At 42.5% G+C, this 20,846-nt stretch overlaps 1 protein-coding gene across 2 annotated transcripts in view; it reads right to left on the bottom strand.

Moving 5' to 3' along the window:
- PACS1 (phosphofurin acidic cluster sorting protein 1) overlaps positions 1–20,502 on the bottom strand; it is a 97,221-nt gene extending 76,719 nt beyond the window's left edge. For both annotated transcript variants that reach the window (XM_081099848.1, XM_081099849.1), the window contains exon 1: positions 19,920–20,502. In XM_081099848.1, coding sequence (XP_080955974.1) covers positions 19,920–20,269 — 350 coding nt within the window. In that variant the 5' untranslated portion in view covers positions 20,270–20,502. The remainder of the gene's footprint in view (positions 1–19,919) is intronic.
- Positions 20,503–20,846: the final 344 nt, after the last annotated feature.

Raw genomic sequence — 20,846 nt, 5'->3', positions numbered from 1 at the left:
TTTTTAGGTTTCTTCCTAAAACAAACAAAAAGTCAAACACACTTGAGGACATTCGAGCAGTTTTACCTTTGTGGATAATAACTGTAATAAAGGCAAAGTGTCTTAACAGTGAGTCTCAACAAAGTAATGGTAGTGGTAACGCCTCTAGGGTGCTTTCTGGATTGTCACAATGATCAGGGACTTCACTGACATTTAGTGGGTGGAAAAACAAGGATGCCAGGCATTCTACAACATACAATTCCTTTAAGTCCTGCACAATTAAGAAATAACTAGCTTCCTTCACAATTTCCAACATTCTTGTAAGTGAAAACATTCCACTCAGGGCAGAACCAGGTTTTGTAGAGCCTAAAGCTTATATAAGCTGGAGGGTCATCTATCTCTATATGAAAAAGCAGACAAAATTACAATGTCAAAATTAGGTCTAGGATTTTAAAATATCAAATATTTAGGAATACATCTAAAGAAAGATGTACAACAGTTCTTTGCCAAAAAGTGCAAAATCATTTAAAGAAGATCTAAATAAGTGAAGGGACACACTGTGTCCATGAAATTAAAAACTCACTATTTTTAAAATTTTCATTCTCTCTAAATTAATCCACAGAGTCAATGAATCTTAATAAAATTCTCCAAAAAATTTATGAAAGTTGAAAAGTTGATTCTAAAATTCTTTTTTTAAATGCAAAGAGCAAAAGCGAGTCAAGGCAATCATGAAGCACAAAGTTGAAGACTCAGACCACCAGGGAACAGGCTGGTTACAAACAGATAACAGAGACAGGGGACAACAGTACAAATGCTGACAAACTGACCAATGGTACAGAGCCCATAGTCTAAAAGGTAAACTGTCACATGACTGATGATCAACGTGACAATGCAGAGCAGGGGGGAAAAGATCTTTTAAATAAACAGTGCAGGGTTAATTAAATATCCACATGGGGGAAATCTATCTTAACCCCTCAGGCACATGCAAACATCAATTCCAGATGGATTAGATATAGATCTAAATGTGAAAGGTAAAACCATTCAGCTTTTAGAAAATATAAGAGAACATCTTCATGATCTTAAAATAGACTAAGATTTCTTTAATGTATCTTTATTGTTGAAAGTATTACAGCTGTCCCCTTTGTTTTTGTGGGGGTTTTTTCCCAGTTGACCTCCACCCTACACCCGCTCCTCCCAGGCCTTCGTCAAACTATTGTCTGTGTCCATATGGGGGCTATGCATATATGCATGTAAGTTCTCCAGTAACTGCCCCCTTTCCCCACTCCCCTAACAATCCCCCCCATAATCCTCCTCACCCCACCCCACCCCCCACCCCCATAAAATAAGGTTTTTTTAAAATAGCACATAAAAGGCACTAAATATAAAGGAGAAAATTGGACTAAACTAAAATTAAGAATTTCTGTTCATACTAAGACACCATTAAAAGAGTAAAAAAGCAACTCACAGAGTATGAGAAGATATTTGTAAGAAAAAAAACCTCCTACAAGTCAATAAGAAACACAGAAAACCCAACAGAAAAATGGGCAATGACCTGAACAGACAATTCATAAAAGAGGATATTCCAAGAGGCTTGTAAGTTCATGAAAAAGTACTCAACATCATGAGGGAAATGCAAATTAAACCTACTGGAGAAACTGATAGATCCTCCCTTCCCCCCAACTGGTGGGTGGAGTATGACGTAACCTGCAGCCCAGAAATACCTGAGTGACTAACCAGGTACCTTATATGGACTATACATTGGACCACCAATCCACACCTGCCAAATACCCTAAGCCCTTGTCCTATATGGACAATGCAGTAAGCCACCAATCAGTGTGCGCTGAGTACACTAAGCCCCCCACCCCTTCCCATTCCGCCCCTCAAAAGGCGTGCCCACCCCTGCACGTGCTACTGTCCTCCCCTTGTGAGACAGCCCGGGAGGTCCTTCTCCTCTAATAAAGCCTGTAGTCCTGGTTTTCGGCCTCTGTCTGATTTTTCAGAAACCATTTTACCTCCAACCAGAATGACTAAAATGAAAAAAAAAAAAACAACAAAGAATACCAACAGTGGGTGAAGATGTGGCACAACTGGAACTCTCACCATTGCTAAGCTGAACATACTTATACCCCCTCATCCTACAATTCCACTCCTGGTTATGAACTCAAGGGAAATGAAATTAAATACATGAGAGTGCTTATATCCACCAATAGACATGTAAAAGAATGGTCACAGTAGCACTATTCATAATAGCCCCATACTGGAACTCTTCCATTCGGCCATCACCAGCAGAATGGTTAAACTGTGATATAGTCACACATGGAATGCTATACAACAATAAGAACATAGGAAATGCAACTACATGCAACAACTGAATGAATCATACAAACATCTGGTTGAGCAAAAGACGTAAGATGGTCCCTGACTGGGTAACTCAGCTGGTTAGAGCATCATCCCGATATGCCAAGGTTTTGGGTTCAATCCCTGGTCAGGCCACATAGAAAAATCAAACAATAAATGCATAAATAGATGGAACAATAAATCGATGTTTCTCTCTTTCTCCCTCCCTTCTTTCTTCCTTCCCTCCCTCTCGCTCTCTAAAAATCAATTTAAAATTTTTAAAAATAAAGTTAGATGCAAGAGTGCACATTGTATGAAGTACAAAAGGAGGCAAAACTAAGTAATGCTATTAGAAGTTAGGATACTAGTCATCTTTGGGGAGGGGAGAGGCAGTGATTAGAAGGGGGCAAGGCAATGTTTTGGGATATTGGTAATGTTCTGTTTCCTAATATAGGTATATTCAGTTTGTAAAAATTCATCAACTGTACTTATTCTATGTGTACTTTTCTACGTATTAAATTTCAATAAAAAGTTTTCTTTAAAAATGAGGTATAGACCTCACCGGCATAGCTCAGTGGTTGAGCATCAACCTATGAACCAGGAGATCACGGTCAGGGTATATGTCCAGGTTGTGGGCTCCATCCCCAGTGTAGGGCATGCAGGAGGCAGTTGATCAGTCTCTCGTCACTGATGTTTCTATTTCTCTCTCCCTCTCCCTTCCTCTCTGAAATCAATAAAAACATATTTTTATATATATATAAAAATGAGGTAAAGGGCCCTGATCAGTGTGGCTCAGTTGGTCGGTTATCATCTGCGCACCAAATGGTTGCTGGTTCGATTCCAGGTCAGAGCACATAGCTATGTGGTGAGTTTGATCCCTGGTAGGGGTCATGCAGAAGGCAGCTGATCAATGTTTCACTCTCACATTGATGTTTCTCTCTCTCTCCCTCTCCCTTCCTCTCTCTCTGAAAATCAATAAAATTATTCTAAAAAAAAAAAAAAAAAAAAAAGATGTAGGGCCATTAAAGTAGCCTGAGTACATGTGTACATGAAGGGCCATAAAGCTTACACTTCATAATAAATCTGCCTTTGATCCTGCTGAACACATACATATGTAAATAAAAAGCAGTTTATAATTATCTACGCCTAGAACTAAATAGATTTTTACACTGAAACTAAATTTTCCACCATGCAATATACACTGAATTTTCCAGGAATATACTATGTAAATAAAGGAAAGACTGTTTTAGTTTTATGTAGAACTTAAAGATTTATTCACCATTCTAGAAAACCATACATGGGTGGCATTGCCACATATCATGAGTCACCCACGCAATACACCTGTATCAGTCTCTATCTATGGGTCATGTTCACAGAGATAAGCCAGGTGTACCTGCAAGCACCTGACGGCTACAGTTACTAATGTGCTTTGAGCATTTACAAATGTCTTCTGGGAATTGACATTTGGAAATACATATTAGCCCTCCTTTCATTTCTCCTTTATATTACAATTAAGATGTTGTAGACATGTTGGTAAATTCTATTGTCTGGGAATTTCGATTTAAGGATGGAAAACAGGCCATAAAGTCTGGGAATGTTGAGAACCAGTTACAAACCATCAGCCTATCAAAAGAACTGCAAAAGAATTCTAATTCTTGAACTCGGTAGCTATTCTTTTATGCTACTTGTGTTAGCCAAATGTAATAAATTTATCTAAAATGTAATAAAATTTTAAAAAAAAGAAAAAGAAAGAAAAGAAAAACCCAGCTGCCATTTTCAAGAGCAATTACCTGAATATATCTATCATAAACTAGACGTGGTAAGCAGAACAAGGGGAAAACAAGAGTTCAAATTACAAGATCTAACTGAGGCCTTTTCCAGTTAGACCCAATTTGGCATTCACAAGCAAAGGGCTCCATTATTTTTCTGTTCTCTTTCAAAAATAGCTCCACCTTCAAGATTACACAAATTAGCTCATTCTGCAGCAAGAGTCCTTACAGAGCAGCTCCTAGGAAGCACAGACAGGCTGTCTACTGTGGGAAACCAGTCATTTAAAAAAAATGAAAAACAAAAAAACATGTTTTTTACTTTTCAGTTTCACTGGGTTAGTGATAAAGGATATGTTCTATTGTTGGTAATAGCTACTGCAATATATCTCCCTCATCAAGAACCATCAAACAAGTAAGGATCACAGAGGAGATACCAGATCAAGCAATTATGAAAGCAGAATAATGAGGGATGTTAAGACTCAACTGCTCCAATAGCTTCAACATGGCCCACAGCATAAAAAAAATTCATCTAGCCTTAGCCAGTGTTCTCAATGGTTAGAGCACTGACCGTCTCACCAAAGGGTCTCGGGTTCAGTTCTGGTCAAGGGCACATACCTGAGTTGAGGGTTCGCTCCCCACCCTGAGTCAGGGCTCAAGTAGGAAGCAAACAATTGATAGACTCTCTTAATTGATATTTCTCCCTCCCCACCCCCCACTTCCACTCTCTCTGAAAAGCAATGGGAAAAATATCCTCATGTGAGGATTAACAAAACAAACAACAACAAAAAGGAATTCATCTAGATATTTAATACAATCAGTTGCCAAGCTATGGATTAGCATCATTCAGTAAATTCCCAAGGGAATTCCCAGTAGCAAAAGTAGAAACAAAACATCCTCAACAACTTTGAAGAGTTCTATAACACAGATCTCTTTCTCAAATAATGTCACTTAAAGAAATGACAATTATAATTTTTTTTGGTAAAAAACTTTGAAGTCATCCTTGAATCATTTTCTTCTATCATACCTCAAATCTAATCCATAAGCAAATTCTTTAATCTTGAAAATATACCCAGAATCTGAAGACTTCTCATCTCTCCACCTCTGCTATCCTGGGCCATGCCAACATCAGCTCCCACTACATCATCATAATACTCCTAACTGGATTCCCTGCTCCCACTCCTGTCCTTCTTTAAAGGCTATTCTACACATAGCAGCCAGTGGACATTTTAAAATAGAAGTCATGCCTGGCCACCAGGGTTCAGTGGTTGAGCGTCGACCTAAGAACCAGGAGGTCACGGTTGAATTCCCAGTCAGGGCATATGCTGAGTTGCAAGCTTGCTCCCTAGTGTGGGGCATGCAGGAGATAGCTGATTAATGATTCTCTCTCATCACTGATGTTTCTATTTCTCTCTCTCTCTCCTTCTCGCTTCCTCTCTGAAATCAATAAAATTATTTTTTTAAGTAACTTGAAAACATCTTTAAAAAAAAAAAAGGAAATAAATAAAAATAGAAGTCATTACCATGCCTCTTTGCTGGCTGAAACCCCCTATGGCTTCCCATCTCACTCAAGGTCAAACCAGAGTCCTCTAATGGCCTACAAGATTTGGTCCCATTTACCTAATTTCCTCTTCCACTACTCTCCGCCTTGCTCACTTGGCTCCAGTCCACTGACTTCCTGGATGTTCCTGGAATCTACCAATACTTGCTGTTTCCCTCTACTGACTTGATTAAATGTGTGCTCCACAAGAACTGCTCACCACCTGAGGTCTTCTAGATGTCCTTATTCAAAACCCTAAAACTCCCTGCCCTGCTAATCCCCCTTTCCCACTTTAATTTTCCCATCTTACATACACTTATCACTGGCTCACTCATTTGCTGCCCACCCTGCCCCTGGAAGGTAACTCTCAGGAAAGCAGGAGAGTTTGTTTTGTTTGTTTTCTAGGTGAAAGCTGTTTTTTAAATTTATCTTTATTGCTGAAAGTATTACAGATGTCCCCTTTGTTGTTGTTTTTTCCCGTTGACCCCCTCCACCCCACCATACACCTCCCAAGCCTCTGATTTGTGTCTATTTTATTGACTGCTCTCTCCTCGGTCAATAGTATATGATGTGCAATGTATCTGCCGACTAAATAAAATTACTATTAGATAGAGGAAGAGTTACAGAGACATATCCAAACCCACATGGTGAGGTAAAGCCAAATAAGAGACCAAATTCTAAAGCCAAAGCATTTTGGACTCACGATTTTAAAGAGATTATAGCAACTTGCTGATATTTTTCCTCCAGATATAAGAATAGGGGGAAATTCTTGAATGAGCATCAAACAAAACAAAGCAAAACAAAACAGAGCATCATTCCAGTCATTTTTCTATAAAATCATCTCTTAAATGAACTCAAATAAGATGATGCGTCACCACACTGAGACATGGCATTCATTTATCAGTGAGGCTGCCTGAGAACTAAGTAAACATATCACTTGGCCTAAGTCCAAAGCATACCAAACTAATCTTATGCCAAATCTTAGTTTAAAAGAGCATTTCCCATTTCCAACCAAAGTTTTTATTTATCCAATGAGATTCCTCTTTCTCCATGGAGAGAAAAATCAACCCAGAAGATTAATGGGTGGAGTGCTCTCTCTCCCGAGAGCACGCCCGAACTTTTCCCTTCTCCAACTCCTTCCCCCACAGGGATGCATTTCCTAAACTCTAAGGAAACCCAGGACACCTGCAACCGAGGAGCAATGGGCAACAGCAGCCTTTCCCAAACCCCCTGAACCTGTCTCCAAGGCTCCCTTTTCTCTGATTTGCCAGTGAGTCAAAGCATCTCCACCTATGCTTGCCTATTGCTTCTTCCACCCTAAGCTCTTTCTTGTTTCACTGTCCCAGCTTTGATAAATGTACTCTCAAAATAAAAAATAAAAATAAATATGAATGGGCAATGTTTAATAATATTACAGCTATTCCTGCCCGGCTGGATTGGCTCAATTGGTTGAACATCCTCCTGTGCACCGAAAGGTTGTTGGTTCAATTCCTGGTCAGGGCACATACCTGGGTTGCAGGTTTGATCTCTGGTTGGGGTGCGGACAGAAGGCAACTGATCAATGTTTCTCTCATATCGATGTGGTTCCCCCCCCCCCCCGCCCACCCCATGCATTACCTCAAATGAGGATTTTTTTAAAAAATTAAAAATAAGTTATTTCTATTTATAAGTGTTGTTTTTGTTTTTTGTGTATATTGTGTGTTTTTTAAGGAAAGATAAAGTTATCTATAACAAAAACAAAGCGATAATGATATTACATACAGTTAATGAATAATTCTCCCCATTAAAAGCAAGGGCATAAACAATTTATTGCACATTTTGGTGGCAGAGAGGAAATACAATTAAATCCATTAATAGCCACAAGAGTTTTTATGTTCCCAGAGGACCTTGGTTTCTACAGTTGCTTATTCATTTTCATCCACAGCAAACATGGTGCATGGCAGAAATGACAGAATGCTGCAGACTACTTTCCACATCTTTTAATTTTGATGAGACAATTTTATTAAACAAAATACTTAAGGTAGCCCTAGCTGGTTTGGCTCAGTGGATAGAGTGTCGGCCTGCAGACTGAGGGGTCCCAGGTTGTGGGCTTGATCCCCAGTAGGGGATGTACAGGAGGCAGCCAATCAATGATTCTCTCTCATCATTCATGTTTCTATCTCTCTCTCCCTCTCCCTTCCTCTCTGAAATCAATAAAAATAAAAATAAAATTTTAAAAAAATAGTCTGCCTCCCCCTTCAGTCACCGCTGATTCCTTTAAAAAAAAAAAAGACTTAAGGTAGATAACACTGCCACATTCCACTGGATATGAACTAAAAATGCCAAACAAAAACCTACCTGTGAAGACATTGTAAATGATAACTCATGTGAGTCAGATCTACAAATATACTATCATATTCATAGCTTCACTGTAAAGATATTAAGGTAATATGTCTATGAATATAGATGCTTGCCCTAGCCATTTGGCTCAGTGGATAGAGCACTGGCCGGCAAACTGAAAGGTCCTGGGTTCGCTTCCGGTCAAGGGCACATGCCTGGGTTGTGGGCTTGATCCCCAGTGGGGGACTTTCAGGAGGTAACTGATCCATGATTCTCATCATGGATGTTTCTATCTCTCTCTCCTTCTTTCCTCTTTGAAATCAATAAAAAAAAAAAAAATTTAAAAAAAAGAATATAGATGCTCAAATATTTTACAAACCTTTTATTTCTCTTCATAGCAAATCAACAAAGCAAAAACAAAACAAAACCAAAAAAACAAAACAAAACGGTATCCTTGCTGTTTCTTCCAGGAAGAAAAGTGACTTGCCCAGAGGTAATCAATAAAAATTAGCTATAGGGCTCTGGTGCTTTATTTACTAATACATAATACTCCAATTCAAATGTAAAATTTTACTTGTATCTCTAACTGTATATTCAACAGGGGTTCTGATTCCCTAAGACTTTAGAAGATTAAACTCCGACCCTAAACTCACCAGCAATCCTCCCTCTCTGGAGCACAACCTAAACCAAGTAAGGAGAATGTTTCTTCTTCACTCCTAAAACACCCAGCTGTTACTCTCATGTTCTCAGATTATACTGCCCATTACTCTTAGTCTTATATTCAGAGCCTATTCATTCTTGCTTAGTGGTTAGACAATATAGTTTACAAAGTGATCCCCCGATATTTCAAGTACCCACCTGGCACCACACATAGTTACTACAATATCATTGACTACATTCCTAATGCTGTATTTTACTGCCCCTTGATTCAGAGCCCATTCATTCCTTTTTTAAAAAATATTTTTTATTGATTTTCAGAGAGGAAAGGAGAGGGAGAGAGGGGGAGAGAGAGGGAGAGAGGGGGAGGGGGAGGGAGATAGAAACATCAATGAGAAAGAATCATTGCTCGGCTGCCTCCTGCAAGTCCCCCACTGGGAATCTAGCTTGCAACCTGGGCAGGTGCCCTTGACGGGAATCAAACCCAGGACCCTTTAGTCTGCAGGCCGACACTCTATCCACTGAGCCAAAACAGCTAGGGCAAGTCCATTCATTCTTAACATTTTTTATTATCCTGTTCTTCAGCCCATGGTATATTAGTAGAAGCAACAAAGCAGAAAGGAGGCATAGATAGCCATGGAGAGAAACAAAGACAAAAACAAAACCAAAACCACTGTGATTCAGTGGATGAATGCCGACCTATGAACCAGGAGGTCACAGTTCAATTCCCTGTCTGGGTACACGCTTGGGTTGTGGGCTCAAGCCCCACTGTGGGCTGTACAGGAAGCAACCAATCAATGATTCTCTCTTATCATTGATGTTTCTACCTCTCCCTCTCCCTTCCTCTCTCTGAAATCAATAAAAATATATATATATTTTTTTAAAAAAAACCTAAAACAGCCAAAACCGGTTTGGCTCAGTGGATAGAGCGTCGGCCTGCGGACTGAAAGGTCCCAGGTTCGATTCCAGTCAAGGGCATGTACCTGGGTTGCGGGCACATCCCCAGTAGGAGATGTGCAGGAGGCAGCTGATCGATGTTTCTCTCTCATCAATGTTTCTAGCTCTCTATCTCTCTCCCTTCCTCTCTGTAAAAAATCAATAAAATATATTAAAAACAAAACAAACAAAAAAACAACCTAAAACAGCAAACATGAGTTCAAAAATAGCTACGCACCAGGTACTAGTCTGTACTCTTTATTTCAAGATCTGATGTTCATTATGAGGATCGCATTCATCATGATCCACACTTGAGGTTAATCTGCTTAATGTATTAAGGAAGAACTAAAACATATAAATATATTTGTAGATTTCCAACTGAAATGGGAAAATAAAGTCTTGAGTCTTACTAATGGAGAAAACTAACATATATACAAAGATCCAAATGTTTCACGATAGGCCTTTAAATGTATTATCAGGTTTCTCCTGTGAAAGGACAGTACAGTTTCTCTATAATCTGAGACATAAAAAGGAAAGCTTAAGGAGACAAGAGAACAATATCAACTCTATTTAAACCCAAACCCTCAATTTTCCTTAGAGTCGGTCAGCTTTTATTGGTGACACATGGCTAGCTGTAAACCGGTTTAGTTGCTCTTCTGGCTGCCAAAGCAGAGCTAAAGAAGTCAGCAGGTGGAATAGGGAAGCTGTCAAGTCAAGTCAGCTCAAAACAAAGTTGTGGTTTGCAGGCGGGGCCTGCACCATCTCTTCCGTTCATATAAACTGGCAGGATGTAGAAACAGGATCCCAACTCAGCCACTGCGTCAGAGAACCAAAATATTTTGCTTTGACTTTCTAATCTATTAAGCTTAGGGTTTGGCAGGATCTGTATCTAAAGTGAACTCAAGACCTTGTAATCAGAATATCAATAGAACTGCCCTAATTCTAGAAAGAAAGCAGTTTTTGGAGGGTGTGGAGGAGATAGAGAAGCTGAACTGGAGGTAAGATAGCAATAATAGCAGCTAATATTTTTAACTATTTCCTATATGCCACATAAGCACTGAACTTTACTAATCTCATTTAACCCTCAAAATAAATGAGGGGTAAGGATGATTATTATGCCCATTTTACAGATCAGAAAATTGACGCATTAGAGAGATTAAATAATTTGCCCAAGTCACTCAAATGGTAAACAACAGAGTCAGGATTAAAATCCTGGCTACTGGCTCCAGAACTGATACCCATAGTCACTATGCTATGAATCATCTCACTATCTAAAATCTGGTAATAGAGCAGCATTCTGTAATTCTAATGTGATAACATATAAAGCATTAGATATTATGGGTCAACTATGAGAACCAGACGGGACTTGGGGGACACCAAGTTTAAAAAGATAAATAGCTCTGGTGTCAGACAATCATGAGTCATGAAGACAAATCCCTGTTCCACCTACCTCTAAACTATGTAGCCTTGCAAAAATGCCCTCACCTCACTGGACTTCAATTTCCCTTTCTGGAAAAGGGATCTCAATACCTGCCTCTGAAAGTTCCTGTGGTACCTGGTAAGTGCTAGATTAGTCAGGTTCACGTCATTCAGGCATCAGACCAAATGTTGCCTCACCAGAGGTCTCTGACCAGCCTATCTAAAACAACCTTTCACCCAGCTGATATAGTTTAGTGGATTAAGCATCGTCCCATAGACCAGGAGGTCCCGGGTTCGATTCCACATCAGGGCACATGCCTGAGTTTCAGGCTCAATCCCCAGTCTCTTTCATCGATGTTTCTATCTCCTTCTCCCTTCCTCTCTGAAATCAATACAAATATATATTTTTAAAATAAGTAAATCGCCCTAGCCAGTTTGGCTCAGTGGATAGAGCATCCACCTGTGGACTAAAGGGTCCCAGGTTCGATTCTGGTCAGGGACACATGCCTGGGTTGCGGGTTTGATCCCCAATGCGGGGCGTGCAGGAGGCAGCCAATCGATGATTCTCTCATCATTGATGTTTCTCTCTCTCCCTCTCCCTTTCTCTCCGAAATCAATAAAAATATATATTCTAAAAAAAAATAAGTAAATATAAAATAAAACAGCCTTTCTTCCAACACTCTCAATGCCCAACTCTGCCTTATTTTTCATCATGGCACTACTCACTACCTAATTGTTAAAGATCTAGTTATTTGTTTATTATCTGTCTCTCTTCACTAAGATGTACACTAGGAGATAACGAACTTTGTCAGCCTGTTTGCTGCCATTTCCCCAACACCTAGAGCAGTGCTTGGACATAGAAACATTCAATAAATATGTGTTAAATGAATGAATTGTGTAAAATAGAATTTCACTCAATAAACATTATAAATAAATAGGCACTGTTCAATCAACAAATGTATTTATTAAGCACCTACAAAGTAACTACATAAATGAACAGGATTATTTCAAATGATAACTAGTTGTGAAGACTTATAAACCCCCAGAACAGACTAGGCAGATGAGAGCAGCTTTCAAGGTGGCAGGTCAACTGAGTGATGACCTTAATGATACCCAGGAGCCAGCCACATGATGATCTGGGGCAGAGCATCCAGGTAGAGAGAACAGCAAGTGCAAAAGCCCAAAGGCATGGGTGACAGTGCCTACACCCAGCTTGCCTGGAGCCAACTGAGGACAGGGGAGAGTGATAAAAGATGAGGTCAGGAGGACGGGGCCACAACAGGAAGCATCTCCTAAGCCATAAAAAGGAGTTTTATTCAAAATATGATGAAAAGTTATAGTATCTCTTATCTTCACCCACTAGAATGTATACTCTATGAAATCAAGGATATGGTTTGTGGCACATACTAGTAGGTCTATAAACATTTGCTAAATGAGTGAACTGGGAAGATTATGAAGAGGAGAGTGACATGATCTGATCTTCATTTTTAACTATCACTCTGAACTGCTACCAGGGGTCACCTTCTGGGAGGAGACTAGAGTAGCAGAGGATGGGTAGAATTACAAACAGTACAGTGCAATATGTTTGAGGAAACAAGCTACACTCTAAATCTTGAAGCCATTTGGTGTTTTTAAAGAAGAGTCAGGAAAAGGTAAGGAGGGATCAAATAAATGACAAGTGGCTCCTAAGCCTTTTGTGTTTTCTAAACTATTAAAAAAATAAAACAAAACACTTGCTACAAAGAATATCTCACCTATGGAAAGAAGAACCAAAGGAACTCAAAGACAGACAAACACACAAAATGCTTTGGAAAGAAAAAACACCTGCCTATATCTAAGCACAATAACCAGTCTAAATTTCTATGCTAATTATATCCAAAACTAGAGGCCTGGAGCATGAAATTTGTGCACGGGTAGGGTCCCTAGGCCTGGCCTGTGATCAGGGCCAATCTTCCCACCCCTCTGTGTGTGGGGTGACCGGTGGAGCGATCAGGGCCCCTCACTTGCACCCGCTTTGGCCTGGCCCTGCCTGCATCCACCGCCACCCAACCCTGGTTCCCCGTTCCCCGTTCCCCATTGGGCGAGCAGAGCCTGCTGGCCAGGGGGAGGGACTGAGAGGCCAGGGGGAGGCACTGAGAGGTTGGCTGACAGGCCTTGATCAGGTGTTTGGGGCCTGCTGCCTGGGGGCAGCTCCTGCATTGAGCAGCTCCTGGTGATCAGTGTGTGTCATAGTGATGGTCATTCTGCCGTCAGGTTGATTTGCATATTATGCTTTTCTACATGTCTTAATAGACAAACATGTAAATTGACCGTACCTTCGCTACGCTAACCAGCCAATCAGGAGAGTATGCAAATTAACCTAACAAAGATGGCGGTTAATTTGCATACATAGGCTCCAAGCAGTGGAGCGAAGCCTCAGCCCCGAGGCCGGCTCCAGCCGGAGCCCGGCCAGAGCGAAGGCCTGGGTGCTGGGTGCCAGAGGAAAACCGGTGCCAGCAGCCAGGGAAAAGGAAGGGCTATTGCACGAATCTTTTCATACAACAGGCCTCTAAAATATATATATATAAATAACCTGGGGGAAAGCTTGTTCACAATAAGGTTTTGAAATACAGACTGTCATTTAGGGAAGTTTTACAGCAAGTTTAGAAATCACCAAATAATATAAAAGGACAAAAATTAATATCACACATACTCCTACCATCTAAACTCCATTTTGGAGTTAATGCTTCCAGGTAGTTTTCTCAAAGATATTAAGATCAAAATTGTGGTGAACAAATGGCAGGGAGGCACCAGGAAGACATGAGCAGACTTAGAAAGTGATATGGTTTAGAGGACAAAAACTAACAAAGGAAAACTAATGAGTCCTTAAAAGAGGGGAGAGGCATTTTAAAATAATCTGGAAAAGGACAAAAGTATTCAGTTTAAATGAATAAGAAGAAACAATAAATATTAATACTAGAAATGCCATATTTATACAATTTTCTCCCTAAAACGAATAGAACTTTCTGGAAATGTCTAGATCTGCCCTGTCCAATATAGAAGACACTAGTGCAAATAGTGTAACAAAATATGGCTAGTGCAAATAAGGAAGAGAGCTTTAAATTTTTTAAGTTTTAATTAATTTGAATTTTAATTGCCATATGCAACTAGTGGCTAATGTATTAGGGCAGCTTTAAAGATAAAACAGCTTATGACATAAGACATAACTGAATGTGGAATGGAATGTTTTAAGGAAGGGTTTTCTAGAAGATATATGTAAAATATATAAGCTAAGTAACAATGTATCATTATTTACTGGCCTTTTCTTCTTGTGTTACTCAAGTTAGAGGTCAGGTACTGGTGAGCTGTGACTACAGCTACTCTTTGGTTTTAATAAGAGAAAAGATTGGAATGTAAGTCCAGCAGGCTTTCAAACCAGAAAGCTGGTGTACGAATGGCAGTAAGAGAGAAACACTCTAGAGTTGGTACCCAGGCACATCTTGGTTTTCTAAAACCCTCAGAGGCTTTGCTGGTTATTCTTCTAACTATGCCTAGAGAAGGGATGATTCTGTCAGTGCTTGCCAATCTAGAACCCAACAACGTTGCTCAATTCCAACCCAATGGGCCTCTGAAGGATGATATAACTTCAACACCTGTCTTTTCTCAAGAGCCCTTGATACCACTCCAAAAGCAGTCTGGGGGAAAACCAGCTCTTGCAATCATTCCCACGTCACTCCCAGAATGTGATGCGGCAGATGCAAGCCAAGCTGACTCCAAATTTCAGAGGACCCACTGAGCTGTCAAGTCCAGGCCAAAGCAGGATGAGGCTTCCTGGGGTGAAGGAGTGAATAGCCCACACATTTTCTGACTTGCACCTCCCTCATGCACACCCAGGCAAGTACCAATAATAACAGGTGGCTTACTGGCTCAGCTAAGAAAATGAAAAACTGGTTTAAAAAGAAATCACATAACCACTAATGTGTCCAAAAGATCTGTAAATCAATCCATGTAAAACGGACTCTGTGAAAGTCATTCTCTTTCTGCCTTAAGGAATCTGAGCTTCCACAGGGACGATGGATAATATTACCCCACCAGAGAGGATATCCTATTTCAACACTCAAAATGTGACATTCAAATCATCGAAGGTACAAAGACTTTTAATGCTAGGGAAATAACAGAAATTTCATCAGGTCTCCCTTATTTGATCCATTATATTTATTTTATATCTATCATTTAAGTACTTTCTCCTGTGGATCTACAAGTCCTATTTTATATTTATTCCCCCCACATCTTAGAATAGATGGTGAATAGAAGTATTCCTAATCAATGGGTGAAAAATCTCAAGTATGGAAGCATTTTCCCTATGTACAGTAAGAACACAGAGGAGCATATCCTGGCTTGCCTAGTCCGTGGTCGGCAAACTGCGGCTCGCGAGCCACATGCGGCTCTGTGGCCCCTTGAGTGTGGCTCCTCCTAAGCCTTAGGACAGTGATGGCGAACCTTTTGAGCTCGGCGTGTCAGCATTTTGAAAAACCCTAACTTAACTCTGGTGCCGTGTCACATATAGAAATTTTTTGATATTTGCAACCATAGTAAAACAAAGACTTATATATTTTTTTTAAATATATTTTATTGATTTTTCACAGAGAGGAAGGGAGAGAGATAGAGAGTTAGAAACATCGATGAGAGAGAAACATCGATCAGCTGCCTCCTGCACATCTCCCACTGGGGATGTGCCCGCAACCCAGGTACATGCCCTTGACCGGAATCGAACCTGGGACCTTTCAGTCCGCAGGCCAACGCTCTATCCACTGAGCCAAACCGGTTTCGGCAAAGACTTATATTTTTGATATTTATTTTATATATTTAAATGCCATTTAACAAAGAAAAATCAACCAAAAAAATGAGTTCACATGTCATAGATTCGCCATCCCTGCCTTAGGAGTACCCTAATTAAGTTAATAACAATGTACCTATGTATATAGTTTAAGTTTAAAAAATTTGGCTCTCAAAAGAAATTTCAATCGTGTACTGTTGATATTTGGCTCTGTTGACTAATGAGTTTGCCGACCACTGGGCTAGTGCTTTTTGGTTAGAGGGGAAACTGCCCCCAAGTGCCTTCATAAAACATTCCTACTGCAGGCCAGTCATGCCAACTTAGCCATGGCCACCTCCTTCGGCTCTAACACTTTTGTACAATAAGGTTTAACTTCAGTACCCACTAAAAAGAAATAAAAGTATAAGGAGAAATTGTGACTAATAACTACTGAACTCTTTCCCTAAGTACACGTACAAATAAGGATATGCAAATGTGCTTTGCTCAAAGATAAATGTGATATAGTCTATAAGTGATGCAGGAGAGCACTTTTTGACTCCTAATAATTTACACTACCGAGAAAATGTTGTATACTTGCGAAATTTAAAAAATTTTTTGCCTCTCCTACTTAAGCAATTCAAAAACGGAAAACATCAGGAAAACTTCACAAAGACCAAAGAGAAGGGATAAATGTGTTACATGGTGTCACACCACTATACATACCATAGATGACAGGTAGAGAAGTACTACTTACTATGGAGGGAAAACAATGCCAACTTCAATAGCTGTAAATTTCATAAAAGAACTATAATAGACCTACCTGCTCATAAAAAAGCTCTAATCTTATCTCGGTTCTCACTCTCTAGAGGTGATCACTGGGAAATACAGTTGACTTTTATGATTTAAAAAATTACTATAGGATCTAAGGGAATTTAGTAAATGTTAAATAAAGGCAGAGTATGTAACTGAGAAACAACTACATTGCTCATTTTGATTTAAATCTCTAGCACCCTAACTGGTTTGGCTCAGTGGATAGAGTGTCAGCCTGGAGACTGAAATGTCCCAGGTTCAATTCCAGTCAAGGGCATGTACCTTGGTTGCAGGCACATCCCCAGTAGGGGGTGTGCAGGAGGCAGTTGATCGATGTTTCTCTCCCATCGATGTTTCTAACTCTCTATCCCTCTCCCTTCCTCTCTGTAAAAATATCAATAAAATATATTTAAAAATATAAAAATTAATAAATCTCTAGTAAAGGAAAAGGGATATTTTTCAAAAGCAAGTTATACTTCTGTAGGAATCAAGAAAAGGAGCATGACCACCCTAACACTCAACTTTCCAACTCTTCTCTGGACTAAATAGAGAATCACATTTCACAAGACTGAATCCCACAAAATTCTTATATATAGTTAACCTTAGATCCACAATCATGTTTACAAGTCTTAAGTGCAGATATCTCACGTTTGTCTCAGTGAGTTGCACGAGACAAGAATGTAATTCTAGACTATATACAGAATGCACACTGCCAGTATATTCTAAACAACATGAAGCATACCGAGACTTCAAATTAACCACATGACTCTAATAATTTGAAGGGCTATTTTCTCCCCACTGGGTGTTATTTGCCATCCTGCAGATAAAACAGCATGCTTCAAAGAGCACAAGTGTTCCACAAGGAGCTGGGAGGCACAAGGATGTCGGCTGAAAAACAAAGTCGGAGCAGGACAGCTGACAATCTCAAGGATTGGTCAGTAGACATGACATACTGCAAACTCCCTGCAGGTGAAAACAAGGCAGCCTGAGCCTCTCACGCCAAGTCAGCATAATAATTACAGACTTGATCAGAACGTCTGGCTGTTTCTTGGGCTAATAACTTAAAACATGAACTTTTCCGTGACTAAATGGAGCAGGTCAAAAATCAAAAGCAACTGGCGATTTTATTTACATCTCCCATCCTCTCTCACCCTCACCTCCCACCCCCGTTGCACAGCAACTTCTTTCCAATCAGCTTATTCCTTTTCCATCTAACCAGCTAGAAAAGGCAGCTGTCGAAATATCACTAAGCATAGTGATAGATGTGAAGGAAGCACGGGCAAGCAAGTACTAACACACTGGTTCCATGTGGGAAGGGCACAGACAGTGCTTGTGTGTTTGAAAGACGCAGATTAGAATACTTCAGCTAGAGATGGGCCTATAAAAAAAAGAGAGAGAGAGAGGCCTGCTTAGGACCAAGAGACGAACACTTGAGTTTGGTGTTGTGGTAGGGTGCTGGCCAAAGCAAACTAAACTAACGTGGCTCCTTGATTACCCCACAGAGAAAAAAAGTGTAAATCAGTAAAGTGAATCAGTAAAGCTCAAACACGAAGGACCTGAAGAGTAGAGTGGGGCAAATGGAAAACAAACTCGCATAGTCATTAAAAGTTCCAGCTGTATGTGCCCTGCGAAGACATTCCATCCCTACATATGAGGACAACTGAAAGAAACTTTTGCAAGGAGCACCAGGTGTCCTGCACAAAAATATTTAAGTATGACTGTTCATGTAAACAAACAGGAAACAACCCAAATGTTCACCAAAAGGAGAGTTATGACATATTCATATAATTAAATTCTACCCATTAGTGAAAATATTTAAACTACAATTACCTTAAAAGTGATTCTCATAAATCTGATGTTAAGTTAAAAAAAAAAAAAAAAACCTCACTAAAATAGGTCACAGAACACATACAGTATGATGGCATTTACATAAACTTCAAAAACATTCCAAATTTGAAAGCATTATTTAGAGGTGCATAAATATAATAAAATTAGTTTTAAGAGACAAGGGAAATGATAAACACACAATTCAGAATAATGTTTAGCTATGTGGGGGAAGAAGGGGATGTGGTCAGGAAGGGGCATCCTGAGGCTTCAACATACGTGGTAATAATGCTCTATTTCTTAAGCTCAGTCAACTATAGAGATGTACTCATCATTTTTTAAAATATATTTTTATTGATTTCAGAGAGGAAGGGAGAGGGAGAGAGATAGAAACACTAATGATGAGAGAGAATCATTATCAGCTGCCTCCTGCACACCCTACACTGGGGATTGAGCCCAAAACTCGGGTATATGCCCTGACCGCTGTGACCTCCTGGTTCATAGGTCAACGCTCAACCACTGAGCCACCGGCTGGGCTCCTCATCATTTTTTAACAGTCTATCTAGGGTGTGTGTGTGTAATTTTATGCATGAAATAATTCAAAATAAAGAGGGGGGTAATGGGCTAACAGTAAAAAGTGAACCCAAGACTCCAAGGCACAGAATCAGCTCAGAGGTGACAAACAGATCGCCTCCAGGCACTGGCGGGGCTTACTGAGCAAACCCAGCCCCAGTTCTATTCAAGGGGTAAACGCCAAGACACTGCATACTGGCCCCAAAGGGTTGTAGAAAGATTCCCTTGCTGATACAGAAATAAAATATCCCAAAGTCGGGCAAGTTCTACCAAGGGAAGGAAAGTCCCAGATGGTTTCAACAGATAGGAATGGACTGAATTTAGGAACAAGGCAGTCCTCTGATGTAGCCCTGCAGGGCTAGGAGAATATGTGACCAGTTACTGGAGGGGGGGGAGGGGATGAAAAATACACTTCCAGGCACACTAAACAGAGAGGACTTTCACAGGACCACAGAGGCAGGGGCAGAATGTGCGCTGAAGACTGACCAAAGGCCCCTCGGGCTAGCATACATGGGCTTTACCGGCAGAAGGTGGCCGCCGGGTTTGGCAGATGCTGGGCATATCGGGAAATATCGAGAGACTGACACCACATGTATGTAACGTATGTACAGCCCGCGGGCACCGGCAAGGCCGGGAAAGAGTCTGACTGACGCGGGGAAACTGACCGTCAGGGAGGCCGGATTCGGTCAGTCGGCGGGAGGGATGCCCGGCTGCGAATCCAGGCCCCGCCGAGGGAGGGAAGAGGGTGGTCCCGGCCAGAGGCGGAAGGTGGGGCTGCCAGGAGAGGGCGGGGTCCCGGCAGGAAGAGCCTGGGAGGCCAGGCCCGGGCCGGGCTGGGCGGCGGGCAGCTGGGGGAGCGGAGGGAGGGGGCGCCCCCTTGGGCGATGGGCCGGGGGGAAGGGCAGGGCGGGGGCTAGCACAGTCCGGCCCGGCGGCCCCAGGGCCCGACCCCGTCCCCTCTCACCTGGGCACGCAGCTGGCCGAGCTCCGGTCCACCTCCCAGGTGGCGTACAGGTTCATCTGCACCGGGGCGGGGGGGCGGCCTGGCCCCGGGCCGCCGGGGGTCGCGGAGCCCGAGGCCACCGCGACGGCCATGGAGGTGGACGTGGACGAGGACGAGGAGGAGGCGGCCACCGCCGAGGTGGACGTGGACGACGAGGTGGCCTGGGCCAGCTTGGGGGGCGTTGGCTGCTGCGGCGTCGGCTGCGGTGGCGTCGGCTGCTGCTGCGGAGACTGGGCGACCCCAGAGCCTCGCTGGCCGCTACCACCCCCCGCGCCGCCGGGACCACCGCCCGCCCCTCCACGTTCCGCCATGACCCGGCCGGGGGTGAGGGGCGCGGGGGTCACAGGAACCGAAGCGACGCCGAGAGGACGCCCAGGCTTCTCCCCGGCGGCGGTGGCGGCGGGGGCTCGACCGGTCTCCTCAGCCCGCCCGCCGAGCGCGCGAGCGAGCGAGAAGCTGCACGCAGGCGCGGGGCCTCCCGGCGCGCAGCCCTCGCGCTCGCCCGCCGCTGCCTGTTGCGGCTCGCGCCGCCGAGACAGTGAGTGGGCGTGTCCGAGCGGCCGGCTCCGCGGCCCCACCCAGCGCCGAGGGGCGGGGCCCGGGCTCGCGCGGGCGCCTCGCTGCCCAGGACGGGGGTCGGCGGCCCGCGCACAGGCCGGCCCCGCTCCTCAGCTCCGCGGCGCGTCGGCCGGCCGGCCCGGGCCCCCTCCCCCGCCGTCCTTTCGGCCCGCGGAAACCCCGCTTTTCCGGGGCGCGGCCCCGGCCCGGAGAGGGCTGTGGCGGGAGCGCGCCTCGGCCCCTCCGGTCTGCGGAGCCGGGAGAACCGCCGCCGTCCCAGCCCGCCTTCCCGCCGCGGACCTGGCCGGGCTTCTCGGCCAAGACCTGCGC

Source organism: Myotis nattereri (genome assembly GCF_964212035.1).
Source record: "Myotis nattereri genome assembly, chromosome: 9".
In the NCBI taxonomy this organism is placed as follows: domain Eukaryota; kingdom Metazoa; phylum Chordata; class Mammalia; order Chiroptera; family Vespertilionidae; genus Myotis; species Myotis nattereri.
Note: the sequence above shows the minus strand (reverse complement) of the source record. Positions and strands in the feature narration are given on the sequence as shown.